Here is a 14,921-nt window from a genome sequence, read left to right as displayed (position 1 = left end):
CAAAAAATGTAAAAGAATTTGATGAAAATACTCTGCAGCTTTTGAAAGTCAACGAACTGATTTCAGGAACTGAAAGTCACAATGTACTTATGATACCTTTAATATACCCATACATTATTTCATGAAAATAACTATTTAAAAATTGTTATTAAGAAGGTGTTTTAAATATTTCTATAATTAGCAGGTACGCATTTTATGTATCTTTCGTCGTTTTTAATAATTTTAAGGTATTTTCATACATTTGTAAAGTATTATGTTAAGTATAAGTAAAATAAATGCCAATTTTGAAATTTTTGATTTATATTTATTTCTAATTTCATTAGAAGCGTCATATACCCACTTTACATTTGTGGCAAATTTAAATTCTCTATTTTTAGTAACAAAAAAATTATCGATTTTTTGGTCCGAAACAGACCTTTATTTTTCAATGTGCGTTGCTTTGCTGTTAATTTTTAATTGCTTTTTACTAAACTGATTAAGTAAACGATAATTGCATTCTTGTGAATACTACAAAATGTAAGACAAGTATTTCAAATAATTTTGAATGAAAATATTGCTAAAGAATTATAACGAAACGGAATTAAGTCTTTTTATTTGAACTTTAAAGCGTCTGAAAAATCAAATTATTCGCGCTGCCCGCGTCTGGAATTTCGGTAATAAAGTATTTAACCCACAATGCACTTTTAAAAATTCAACCTTTTTTGTTTGGTCGTTCATTCAGTTGAGAGAAAATTTACCAGTTACATATATTGAGAAAGTGAGCAAATATGGCCTGGTAGGTCTTCCTATATAATTGTAATTCAATTTTATCGTTGTGGTAGTTGTGTTTTATTTGGTTAGTTATGAGAAATAGTTCTCTACTTAACTTAAAACAATAAAAATGTTTTTTTTTAAAAAGATTTTTAGTTGATATGCTCTTGATTTCTTTAATTATATATTAGAAATATGGAGCAAAGTATTCTCTTAACTTTTTACTTATCGGATAATTTCTTATACTGGGATTAGTAATAGTAGTGTTAACTAGTATATTTACTTTAAATAACAAATCCATTCTCGAATGTGAGTGACAATTTTTATTTTTCAATTATTTGAGTTGTGTAGATCTAGTTGCAGTTTTATATAAAAGGAAGGAAAAAGTTATATTTAATGTTTTAAGTTATTTTAAGTTGTCTAAACATACGGATTAAAGTTAAGTTAATTCAAGCTATTTCATTTTGAAATTTTAGTTTTAGTTTGGCTGGGTATATATCATACCTTTCAATTGTCTACAGTTGTTACTAACAGCTTCTACTCAGTTAATGAAAGTAATTGTATTGATCTCAGAAGGACCCATATTAGGACCTTTATTATCTAAAGAATAATTGATTTAAGTCTTTTTGAAATTGATATAAGTCTTTTTGATAAACTTTTTAAGATGTATTTTGCTAGTAATGGTAATCTTTAATTAACATGGTACTAATAACTATCTAAAAAATTAAATAAGTTAGTTAAGGTATGGCAGTAGGATGGAGTTATTATATATGCAAAAAAAATTTTTTTTGTCCTGGGGGTGGAAAGTATGCCTTTTGTCTTTTCATTTAGCTGTGAGAAATTTAAATTCAATAGAACAATCTTGAGGTGTTCCTCTCATTAAATTGGGGTAAGTCTAGGATTAGTGGAAAAAAAATATTACCAGCAAGTACAAATTTTTATTTAAAATGTTTTATATATTTTTGCTTAGTACTAAGGTTATTTCAACACATTTATAAACTTTTTTTGTTTCAAACTTTGGTTGCATCAAGATACAGGTTTTGCTCAAATGATTCCATTCCTTGCTTCTTTGCAACAAACTAAAGAAAAAGCTTCTGTCAACAGCTTAATGTATCTTTTAAATGTTTGAGTGTAACAAGAAAACTTTAAAATGCCTAAATCCTCAGTAGAAATGTGTTTAGTTAAGGGAGGCTTGGTTATATTAATATACTATTAATCATATGAATGTAGCCTTCAGTGTTAAAGTTTAGTCTTGGAACTTTGAATACTTGAATATAGTTCTGATTGTTATTTGCTCTATATTTAAAGATCTGTTATAAACCTAATTCCCAAATGGGGTCTGTTCATCAGTTAAAATTGCTAACAAATTATTTTCAGGGTGGTTGAAAAATGTATCTCTTTGTGATAATGGATCCTCAATATTCTTAAGCTTTTATTTATCTCTTTACAGGTAGATTCATTTTTATCTCAAACCAGCTAGAAGAGTATGTTTTTATCATATTTAAAGTTTTAGCTCCATTGATTATTCTGCTATAGCTTTTAAAGTTTTCATCTCCATAGTTGCTAACCAGCATGAATGTGATATCTTCCCTGATTCTGCATAGACAATGAGGATCAATTACCACTCAAAATTCCATCACAGTTTTGGTTGTTATTTAATAAATTTAGATCAATAATTGACAATCTCACTTCAATTAGTTCAAACCTGACAATGAATAATTTCTCAGAATTTTTTGGCATTTATTGAATTGTAGCAGAGTCCCCTAGAATTGTTTGTTTTTCCATCTATGTGTTGTATTAAGTGCTAAATAGGTAACAAGTATAATGACAACATTTTTTGACACTGTATATATGACAGTATCACCACACCCAATGGCCTTCAAATCATCCACATTTTAATTTGTATTAGAATCTTCTAAGAATTCCTGATACTGATTGTGATATTTATAGCACTTCCAGTGTTGGTGTTACATGACTCAGATATAAGACAACATATTCTTCTGCTACATTTTTTTTGGTAATATTTTAGACCTTTTTTCTTTTGCTGAATTATTTTATCCTCTCATCAAAATAAAGTCCTTGAACTAATAAGGGTTCTTTTCTTGAATGTTCCCTAAGTTCTGTTTTTCTTTTCTTCCAGTCTCTTCTTATTTTTCTTCTATCTACAATTTTTGAGGAATTTTCTTTGGTTATAAGTTGCAAATCCTACAAAATGAAATTTACAAGTATTGAGGCTAGTATTGTGACCAAAACTAAAAATTGTAACTAAATTTAGTCGACTAAATTTTTAATTTCGAAAAAATATATTGTTGTTATTACACAAAAAATACTTTTTTAAAATCTTGTTATGTGTTAGTTGTGAAGTGGTTTGAGCACCATGCTTTTAGTTACAATTTGCTGTAAGTTATAATTTACATCTGCAGGGCATCTGTTTCAAGGTTTGATTTTCAGAGTTTTTCAGATTTTTGGAGGAAGGTTTGCAATATATACACTTGGAATTTTGTAATAGTAATAGAACTGTATCCAATTAGTCCCCCCTTATTATTAAGTACTTATTTTAACTTTCAATGAAAAGTGGTTTAGATCTGGATTGTTTCAATTTCTGATTAAAATGAATTATGAATTAAAACATATGTGAAATCAATTTATAGAAAAATATGGTGCCATATTTTTGAAAGGTGTGTTATGTGCAGAAGCATTTTCAGATTTCCTTTATATAATACCTGCCATGATTTTTTGAAGTAATAAAACATAATTTATTTCATTCATACAATAAAAACGCAGTATTTACAGTGACAACAATAAGATTGTAATTGTTATGCAATTTATGTTTTTTATTATTTCTATATTGTGTAATTGAATATATATCTTATTCAACTCTCAATTTAGTTTTTCTTTTAAAAATTATTATTAAAATGCTAATAACTAATTATGTATTCAGTTTAAAATATGAGCTGTTTTTGACAGAGTTGTTCTGCTAACAAACCAATTTTTATTTAATTCAATAAAAGAAAATTTGGCGCAATACTAGGTACACATAAAACATTTTTATTGCCTAATTTTCACAAATTTTATTACCTATTTAAAATTTCTTAAAAACAATAAATTTTGATGAATGTCTTTAAATTGATTTATTTGTTATAATTCATATAATTTCATGGTATAGGTTATTCAGTTTTTTTTAGTGCTAAGTCTTGTCTTAGTCAATTAATTTTAGTTAGACTAAGATGTTAGTCAACTAATTTTAGTTAGACTAAATAGTTAGTCAACTAATTTTAGTTAGACTAAAATGTTAGTTGATTAAATTTTGTTAGACTAAAATGTTAGTTGGCTAATTTAAGTTAGATTAAAACTAACCTTAACTCCCACCTCTAATTGAGGCTGATGGATTTGAAAAGTCTGATCATATGCTTGGGGTAGATTTGTCAATTTAAGTCTTTCTCCACAACCTACTATAAAGAAAGATGAGCTTTTGACAATGATAGTCCTGAAGTACCTAAAGTAGCAGACTCTTCTACAGTAGTTGTGATACTTGAGCCTACAAGAGCTCTTTCTTCCTCTTCAATTTCATTTTCACTAGTGTCACTAGCAATTAATCTCTTCATATTTATTTCCTAATGTCCTGATTTGCCAACTTGATAATATAGACACTTCTCTCTTTTTTTTTTTTTTACCAATTACCATCTTCCAAATTGTTTTTTGGTCCACAAGAAAATCTCTCCTATTTAGGCACTCTATTTTGCCAAATGTTTTTTAGTTCAATATTATAACTCATGAAATATCACTCACACTGGGATCTTTCCTATTTGCATTATCCTTTGACAGCATTTCCTTCAAGTTCTTTCAATACACCAAACACTTCACATAATGATTTATGTGTTTGGCATTTCTAATTTTTCAGATGTTATAAAAATAGCTCTAATCATAAATAACTGCTGATATGCACTTAACTAGAACATAAAAGATGTCAGTGATTTGAATTAGTTTTTGTGTATTTAGTACATGCATGAGCATGATTGACACAATCTTAAACTATCTCTGAATTTTAGATAATAGTTTTCAACAATGGCTCAATCAAAAGTACAAAGAGGAACCTCAGGATCAAGTTGGAATGATTTCAAGTTTTAACTACTTTTTAGATAAGGCAACTTTTAACACTACAGGGTTTTTTTGATTTCAAAAAAAGAAATCCTTTTACCCTAATGGCCAATCTTTTAATGGATTTCAGCAAGTAAACTTGCATTGAATAGTAATCATTAAAAAAATTTTATATAAAATGTAGCATACTCATTTTCTAAGAAAACTAACATCAGCCTTCCTAAAAAATTTTTATCAAAAATTGTTTTATATGAAAGTGAGTGATCAAAAACTGTTTTAGATGAGAAAATTCATTTAACCATTCGAAAGTTAGCCAAAATTTTACATTTTGTTAACTTTAAAGAATCACTATGTATATATCAACTTAACATTTAAGACAGTGTCAGCTTCTAAAACCTTCAAATGTACTGTTAACAGAACTTTTTGAGAAACTATTAAAATGCTCTAAAACCTTCTATGTACTGTTAACAAAATTTTTCAAGAAACCGTTAAAATGCTCTAAAACCTTCAAATGTACTGTTAACAAAATTTTTCAAGAAACCATTAAAATGCTCTAAAACTTCTAACATCACAAAAATTATCATAGAGTTGGCGCTAGAAATATAGCATGAAATAAAAAATAAAGCAGAAATACAGCAGAAAAAAATAAATTTACCAGAAATATAGTAGAAAATAATAAAGCAGAAACATAGCAGAAAATAATAAATATAGCAGAAATAAATAAATATAAAAAGATAAGACAGTAATAAAGTTAAAAATAATAAAACAGTCAAAGAGGGATGTTAACAACAGTCAAAGAGGGATGCTGACAAACAACAAAAAATAACTGGTAGCGGATTAAAGCATTAAAAACTATTGGTTGACTCCATGAAACTCATTAAAAAAACTTCTTTATTTTAAAAGACACAGGCTTATCTACCATTTCATACATTGAATAAAAGTAAAACCATTTCCACACTGGCTACAACAACTTTGGTTGTGTAATGTACATGATTAAGAAATTTATTTGCTGAAGTCATTTTATTATTGATACTTTCATCATTAGAACATTCATCTACACTAAACTCTGATTCTGAGCAAGTAAAATCACTGTACATGCACAAATCCTTTTATATATTTATATTCTCAAGATCACTATTATTATCATCACTATCAACATTACTATTGTCAAAATCTATGACAAAAGCTTCTTCAGAAACTAACTTTGTTATAACTTTTTGTGTGTGTTTAGAAGAATAAAATTTTTTAAAAGTGCCATTATTTATTTTACTTTAAGTTCTGAAAATAAATAAGTTGCATCAAATTACACACACTCACACATATATATAATATATACTTATGTGTGTATATAAACATGTACAAAGCACATCCAGTAAATAATATAGCATTCAATATAACTCAATATAACCATAAGTAACATATATAATCACATTCACAGTAATATATATTATATTTACTAAAAAATAAAAATAAGAATAATGGTATTATAAGTGATAATAATAATAACAATATTTTAATCTTTAAACTTATTTTAACAATTAAATGATAAAAAAAATATTTTAATTAAAAAATCGCATAAAACAATAGTAATAATGGATGGGATTTTATACCGTTGAAGCGCAGTGTTGTTCCACAACAACAAATTAATTTAGTTTATTAAATCAAAAAGGTAGAAATAAACAAAAATATAAATGAATAGTAAGAAAAGTACTATGTTAAACTAGCATTAAATATTTTTTTCACAACAAGATCAGAATTGTAAATCCTTTAAATTAGTAGTATTCGTTGTCTGCTCCTAGTACCGACTTCACCCATAAAAAAGTCATCTACAAAATGTCAGTGGTACTCTGAAATAGTAAAGTAGACTTTTTCTACAGCCCTTTTCAACTTTCCTTTATAAGATAATATTGTTTTCAATCGGTTAGGATGCACTAATCACTTTGGGAAAGTTTATTTTAATTTGTTGTTATACAGCAACCCAGTGTATGAAAGGGTTAAAAAGCTATTTACTGTTCATCCCTATGTCTCCAGCCTTACTTAATAAAACATGCTTCTTATTTCATGGTTGTATAAAAAAAAAGAAATATGTATTTACTGTTATAAAATACAACCAAATTTTCTCAAAATAAATTAAAGTTTTAGTTTTTGTTTAATGTAGAAAATCAGAAAGCAGTCACTAAATTACAGGGTTGGAAAAAGAATGTCTGATTAAGTAAAAAGTTGTATGATCTATTCCATAACTGAATAAAACTTGTACTATATTTCATAATTTGTGATGGTCTTTATTTTGATTTTAGTATCACAGAAGAGCCAATTATTGCAAGCAATGAAAGTACACCAGAACTCCCAAAGGCTTGGGAATTAGCCACAGCTAAATTAAATGAATTAAATGGTTTAAAAGTAAAAGATACAGAGAACACAAAAGCAGAGGATAATTCATTAATTCATTCTCCCAATCCACCATCTATCATGGCTCAAAATAATGGGTTTGGTTATCCTCCAAATAATAATGGATGGTACCCCTATCCCCCAACATTTCCTATGCATCCATTTGTTCATCCACAATATGGTTTTCAAGAGAATTTTTATAATATGAGGTAAGGTGATTTTTTAAAAGTGAGTTTTTTATTATATAATTATACTGATGTTTGGTCTCTATAATATATTTTTAAAAATTATGAAACTAGGAAATATCTGAATATTTTCTTTTTACATAAGCCTGATATTAATCTCAAAGTATAATCTTGAGTCAGCATAAATGATAATTATGTTTAGATCTAACCTTTGAATTTAATACATAGATAAATAACACATAAAGACCAAAAAAGAATTTAAAATTTTAATGTCACCTTCAATAAAATGAGTGCATAGAAATTCAGAGGTTTTTGCAGATTTTTTTACAATTCTTGTGAAACAACCTTTTTTAAGTAAAGTGTAAGGTTATAAGTTCACCAAAGGATTCATCTATTTAATATTAATATTTAATATTTATGCAAGGTACACTAATGTGTAAATTCAGAAAGGAATGCCAACTTAATTAGGGACATTTGTTTTACTCTTTTATATAGTTATTGATATTTATTTGTTTGTTTTTTTTTTGTTTTTTTTTTTCAAATATTTATTTTAGAATGCCACCTAATAACTATAATTTTCACTATCCTCCACCACCAATGTATCAATCTCAAGGCTATCGTCAACCTTTCAACCGACCACCTTTACCACTTGAGAAGCCATACAGACCTGGTTTTCCACCACAACCACCTCCGTATCAAACCAACAACTTTTATCAACAACCATCAGTATCATCATACTCAAAACAGGTACTTCGTTTGTTTGAGTGAACGCTACTTTTGTAAATAATATTTATAAAACATAAACATATAAAAATTTCTTCTTTCTAAACAAATGGGTTGCTGTTTTTTTTAATTTTGATTTTCCATTTGATAGGTTGACGCAAACTATCATTCATTTGAAAATGGTCCTTCTTTAAATGAAGAAGATTCCCAATGTAAATTAGGGAAGGAAAATAAAGAAGGTTCATCTTACATAGAAAAGCCTAAATCATTTGCTGATGCTGTTAAAAATAGTAAAATCATATGGAAAAAAAAAGGTTTTTGTGTTTATGATAAAGAATTTAATATGATATGATTGATGTTTTCAACATTATCTCTAAAGTCAAATACTCTTCTAATTTCTATTTTTCTTTTTTAAAGGTCTTTTAAATAAAGATGGTTCTGTGTTCAGTACAAAGCTTGGTAAAGGATGGACCAACCAAGGTTTTTCACAAGTTGACTCTAATACTGTAAAATTGGATAGTAGAGCTAGTGAAAAGCGTGATTTTGAAGAAATGGATGGAAATGTTGAAGCAGATGTTAAGAGAAGTAAAAATGAGTTGAAAGAAACAAATGGTAGTGATAACAATGGAGTAAAAGGGTAACTTTCAGTTATTTCAAAAAAAAATAATAAGAAGAGTATAAGGATTTTTTATTTTTTAATTTGAGTTATAGTAAGTGCATATAAAGGAATATACTTAAAAAATTTATTAAAATATAGGCAAACAAAATTTTAAATTAATTTCCAATTTATACTCTTTAAAACCTTAATTTTAACGATTTAACACCTATTTTTGCCTGTTTTGGTTTATCATAATTTGCTTTTTTTTATTTTTTATTAACCCTTCGCATGATTTTTTATTTTTTTGTGAAAAAAATCACAGTGATTGGTAATTGTGTGTTCTTTCAGGGAAAAACAGTTAAAATAATATTTTTGAAATATAAAGGACTCCCACTATATGTTTATTATATAATTTTATGACATTTGGACAATTAATTTCTACGCTTTGTTTTTGCTTTCTATCAGACCTTTTTATTTTTGACATGGGAAGTTTGCTTCCACTACCTTTTATCATTACACCTTTTACCATTACATCTCAGGACCCAGAAGGCCTTTTTATATCTCAACATCTGTTAGTTCTTCTGAAAGGTATTCGGAGTCTGAAAAACCTTCAAGTCATCCTCACTAGAGTACTACTTATGCATGGTGTTGCAAATTTGCAACATAGCTAAAATTGGCCTTATATCTTAAAAGCGAATAAAAACTTCACCTAAAACTGTAGTTACCTTGAAGTGAGAAAATATTTTTTGAACGTCAAAAAAGGATTTGATGCATTATTGTAACACAATCACAAGTCTCATCCATCCACCACTGCAAAAGTTGACAATATGTTCAGTTACATCTTTAATCAGTGCTAGTGCCCTTAATGGCAATTGTGTGAACAATTGCCATTAAGGCAATTGTGATTGCTTGCAGTATGTAACATTATTACAATAATACGAAGCTGTTGACTCTGTAAAGGCATTTTATTCAGGTTTTTGAGTATGTCGCAAATTTTATGTTAACTTTTTATGTTAAAAAATTATGTTGCAAATGTTGCAACAATATGAAATTAAGGGTTAGTTTTAAAAAAATGAAGTCATTATCATTGGTTCTCATTATATGGTACTTTAAACTGAAGGTTAATAAAATATTAATGCGCCCGTTTTTTTTGAAAGTTCTGTACACTTTATTTTTTTACAAGTATGAGTTTTATTATAAGGTCAGTTTATTAGGTGTTAACAGTTTATTAGGTATTATTTTTAACTTTTAAGTTATGATTTCCATAGGCCTGATAAAAAGTCGGTAAAAGAATGGCCATTACAAATGAAAGAGTGGGTTCAAAAGTCTTTTAATAAATGTACCAGTGAAGCTATGAAAGATAAATTGGAAAAACCATTGAAATCTTATATAAATCAAGTGCTAACTGATGGATCTGCTTGGACTATGAATTGGAAATCGAAACCTCTATTTGAGTAAGAATTTTCCCAGTTAGCGATTAATCAGCAGTTTCTTACGGCTGCACTAAAATTTGACTTGGTTTAATTTGTTTGTTTGTTTTAAAAAGTAAGCTCACTTTTTTTTTTTTCCAAAAAATTGCAATTTAAAGAATCGAAGAAAAGGTTATTAGGAGGCGAAGTACGAGACGTAGTAACTCCTCTGAAAGAAGTTGTTCACGTAGTCACTCTTACAGTGTATCACCAAAAAGAACACGAAGTACAATGAATAGCGCAAGTTCTGATGATTCTATTGGATCATCAAAAGCAAAGAAGATCCAAAGCAGAATTGGTAAGAAAGCTGTAAAAGAAAAGAAGAAAAAACAAATGGCTCTCCAAACTAAATTTCACATCACTGAGGATGCATTTGTAACAAAGAAAAAGGAAGATCGTGCTGCTAGATTTGAAAGATCTTTATCAAAAACAATTAACTATTCAATAGAATCGGTACTTTTAGTTTTATTTTATTCATCTATAATTTTATGCTTTGAAGCTTTTTGATTTGCTTTTTTTTTTGTTATTGTTGTTTTTTTCCAGCCTGCTGCTGATGGTGAAGAAGATATCAATTATCATATTACTGGCACCTCACAAGACCTAATAAAACCTTATTTGCGATTGACATCGGTAAAATGAGAATATTTATAGTATTAAAATAACTGTTATAAGTTTTTTATATCAAATTTATTGAATAATGCCAATTATGCCCAAATCTTATAGGCGCCTGATCCTGCCACAGTTCGCCCTCAATCTATCTTGGAAAAGGCCTTAAAGCACGTCAAGCAACATTGGAAAGAAAATCAAGATTATCATTTTGCATGCGAACAGATGAAATCGATTCGTCAAGATCTAACCGTCCAAGGAATAAAAAATGAGTTTTCAGTGCAAGTATATGAATGTCATGCAAGGATTGCCTTAGAAAAGGTATGTCAAATATGCTAATGCATATAAAATCCATTGGCTTACATTTGTAAACTTCCTCGTGGAAGTGCGTTTAAATTTGTAATTTTCTTTATTTTTTTTTTTTTTTTAGGGAGATAGGGAGGAATTCAATCAGTGTCAAACTGTCTTGAAGTCACTCTATAAGCAAGGCATATTAGGAGAAGTAGCAGAATTCACTGCCTATAATATTCTTTACTATATCTATACAAAAAGTAGCATAGATCTAAATTCTTGTTTGGCCTCTCTCACTAAAAAGCAAAAGAAGGATGAAGTTGTGCAACACGCTTTAGCGTTGCGTTCTGCTAGTGCTCTTTCTAATTATCATTTGTTTTTCAAGCTGTATTCTACTGCCCCTAAAATGTCTGGTTATCTAGTGGACCTTTTTATAGGAAGAGAGCGAAAGTTGGCTCTCAAACGGATTATTAAGACGTGAGTATAAACAAACATGGTCATGGTAGGGTATATACGTAGATCTGGCGAAAAAGTGATGATGTAATGCTTGCAGAATTATCTGGAGACCAGAATTTAACCACACGCCTAAACGAGATCAGCTAAACAAAAAAAGTTCACATACGAAATAAAATTGGCGAGCCATGAGAATACACGATCTTTTTGTGTTTGGCTCAGCTCGTTTAAGCTCATAGACTCTGGTCTCTAGAATTATCACAACTTTTAAACACGGAGTTTTGAAAAACTAATGCTTTAATCATTTGCGAGATTTCGTAATTGAAGCTTAGTTTTTTGAAATCTCGTGTGTTTTGTGACACTGTACCGTCAAGTTATTCTCTTAGAATTTCATTACTATATTAGTAATCTGCTCAATACGTCTGGTAATATTTCGCGCATTATTTATTTTGTTTATTATATTATAAGTAAAGGGTAAGAATATTCCTCTCTTTATCATGCAATAGTTAAAATATAGGACATTAAAGTCATAAACATTAACGCCAAACAAATTGCTTTTTGATCATGTGCTAACTTTTAATGTTATTTTTTATATGATTTGGGTAGGTATCGGCCCACTATTTCAATTGCATACATCAATAGTCTGCTTGCTTTCGATGATGAGTTAACTTGTCGAACGTGGTTGGAGGAATTGGGTATTACTTTCATCTCACTGGACCCTTCAACTATCGATTGTAAGGCCTCTGCAAATGTTCTTAATTGTATAACCTAAAGGTCCTCAACCTGCTTTCCCTCAAGCAATTCTTTAAATATCTGCTTTCAAAGGGGGGGAAAAGTTATTAGAAATCTGGAAAAAGGTTTAAGAAATCTGGAAAAAGGCTTAAGAATTCTACAAATTTCAACGAAATGTTTAATGAAATAAAAACCCCTTCGTTCGAGCTACATAAAAGTTCCCATCTTAATATTTATAACATATTAAGAGTTCAGTAAGCAATAACCTGTCAATGTTGTCATCAAAAGGTATGGGCATTAAGTTGTCATCCAAAGTATATATGGACATTAAGAAAATTATTTTGCTTTTCAGTATGAAGTTTTAGAAACGGTAATCGAAGATCGCAAGCAGGTTTGAAATCGTTTTTAACTGGCTTCATGGGAAAAACAAGAACTATGTCAGCTATTTTGGGGACCAAAGTTGGGAAATGATTCTCCAATGGAAGTTAGTGTTCGCATCATTTTGATTCGCAAGGTTAGCCGATGAAATGGCAACGTTAAAACGTGTATACATCATAAAAAGAATTTTTATACGATGTTTTCGCTTTTTCACTGATCTACGTAAAAAAACTAAAATTTCCAAAGATTATTTTATAGTGTTCTCCTGTGTATGTGTGTGTATATGTATATATTTTATATAGTAATATACCTTAAATATTTATGCATGTGTATAAATCACGAACGTTCTTCTTTAGCTTTATTAAGTTTATATATCTTCGTTGTTTCTTCATTTCATTACACAAATCTTCGTTTTATCTCTAAGATTCCGTAGGACATCAGAAGTGACAAACCAATAGTCTTTTTACAGAAAACTTACAAAAATTGCTTTTTTTTACGGGTAGCTTTTTTTCACTTGGGCAGTTTAGTAATCGTCATATTAATAGTTGACTTTTTTCTCTCTAAATTTTGTATCTGTAATATAAAATCCTTGAAATTAACCATTCTGTTAAGTTTACATCAAATCAATTTTCTCAATTTCATTAAATCTTTTGGCAGCTTCATTTCATCATCTGTTTTTAATGGAAACTCGATAAGAAACCCAAAGAAAATGTCTCCACTTTATTTTCCTGCATGTACTACCCAATTGTATCAATAATCTAGCTAATAGTTGTAATCGGGTCTTAAAATTTAGTCTGCTCTAGAAGAGTCGCACAAAAATACTCCTATCACTTGGTTGTCGACTTTATAGAAGTTCAGGGGTCAAATTAGGCTATTATTATGTACTGTGATCGGACCGGTATTTCGGACTATCGGTCTCATGGCGTTCAGTGTCGCATTAAAAATCAAATGAGCAAAGAGAGAGGTAGAATTTTTCACTGGGTCGAACCATTTACAGCATAAATTTTTACGATCTGATGGTCTACAGTTGCGAAAAATAAAATAGCACCACTAAGCGTATTTTCCTTTTTGTTAAGAAAACACCATGCATTTTTTTTATAGCTTTGCTGTTTAAAATATTAGCTAACATGTTTACTTTCTAAAACAAATCATTTTGGGAAAATAACTGCTTGGTGTTGCTCAATTTTAATCAAAAATGCAAATTCTGACCGAAAAATAAAATAGCACCACACACTCTTTTGATGTAAAATACTCTGGTAACGGTAAAAATAGTTGTGAAAACAGCAAGCGTTGGGTTATTTTTTGCTGTTTTATTCGTTTTATGTTAGTGCGTATTAGTAGGAGACATTTACATATAAAAATGGGACGCGGAAAGCATTGTAGTGCAGAAAAACGAGAACTAATCCGAAAGTTGATATCAGCAGGGAAATCTTATAGTGAAGTTGGTCGTTTAGTTGAGTGTTCCAATAAAATGATAAGAAATGCCATAAAATTTCAAGAAAAGCCTGAAACACGTGGTCGAAAACGTTCTATTTCAAGATTGCTGGCCAATCGCTTTGTCCGACAGGCTAAAAAGGAACCTTTTAAAACAGCTACTGAGCTGAAAAAGGTCTTTGACATCGATGCAATAGTACAAATAGTTCGGAGTTGGGTGCGAGTTAAAGGATTAAATGCCTGTAGCCCCAGAAAAGTTCCACTTCTAAGTGCCAGACATGTTGTAAAGCGTATTGCGTTTGCTAAAAAACACTCAAATTGGCCACTCGAGAAATGGAGGAATGTTTTATGGACAGACGAAAGTAAGATTGTGCTTTATGGTGGAAAAGGCTCTCGGGCGTATGGCAGAAGACCGCCGAATGCAGAATACAATCCAAAATATACCATCAAAACTATTAAACATGGAGGTTGTAGTATAATGATATGGGCATGCTTTTCGGAGTAGGGCCCATTCATCACATTACTACTATTATGGACCAACACGTTTATGTTGATATATTGGATAAAGTGATGTTGCCGTATGCAAATTATGAAATGCCGTTGTCCTGGGTGTTCTAAGAGGACAATGACCCAAAGCACACTAGCAAGAAGGCGAAGAATTGGTTTGAGGAGCATAAAGTGAACGTTTTGGAGTGGCCAGCACAGTCGCCAGATCTTAACCCAATCAAAAATTTGTGGGCTGACGTAAAGGAGGTGGTTACTGCTGCAAACCCACCACGAAGGAATCACTTTGGAACGTAGTTAAGCAACATGGAG

General features: G+C 29.6%; 1 protein-coding gene across 1 annotated transcript; it reads left to right on the top strand.

Moving 5' to 3' along the window:
* The first annotated feature begins 663 nt into the window (after positions 1-663).
* LOC145183927 (leukocyte receptor cluster member 8-like) lies at positions 664-13,045 on the top strand. The gene is made up of 11 exons (XM_090092526.1): positions 664-775; positions 7,146-7,445; positions 7,976-8,168; positions 8,296-8,458; positions 8,562-8,781; positions 10,011-10,196; positions 10,331-10,664; positions 10,755-10,841; positions 10,935-11,138; positions 11,248-11,585; positions 12,168-13,045. The coding sequence occupies exons 1-11, from the start codon at positions 768-770 to the stop codon at positions 12,331-12,333; spliced, it is 2,199 nt and encodes a 732-aa protein (XP_089948652.1). The 5' UTR covers positions 664-767; the 3' UTR covers positions 12,334-13,045.
* The last annotated feature ends 1,876 nt before the right edge of the window (positions 13,046-14,921 follow it).

Source organism: Hydra viridissima, unplaced genomic scaffold, assembly GCF_058129835.1.
Source record: "Hydra viridissima isolate aposymbiotic clone 2 unplaced genomic scaffold, HvirCarnegie_v1 scaffold_7, whole genome shotgun sequence".
Lineage (NCBI taxonomy): Eukaryota > Metazoa > Cnidaria > Hydrozoa > Anthoathecata > Hydridae > Hydra > Hydra viridissima.
This window is presented reverse-complemented; position numbering and strand designations above follow the sequence as displayed.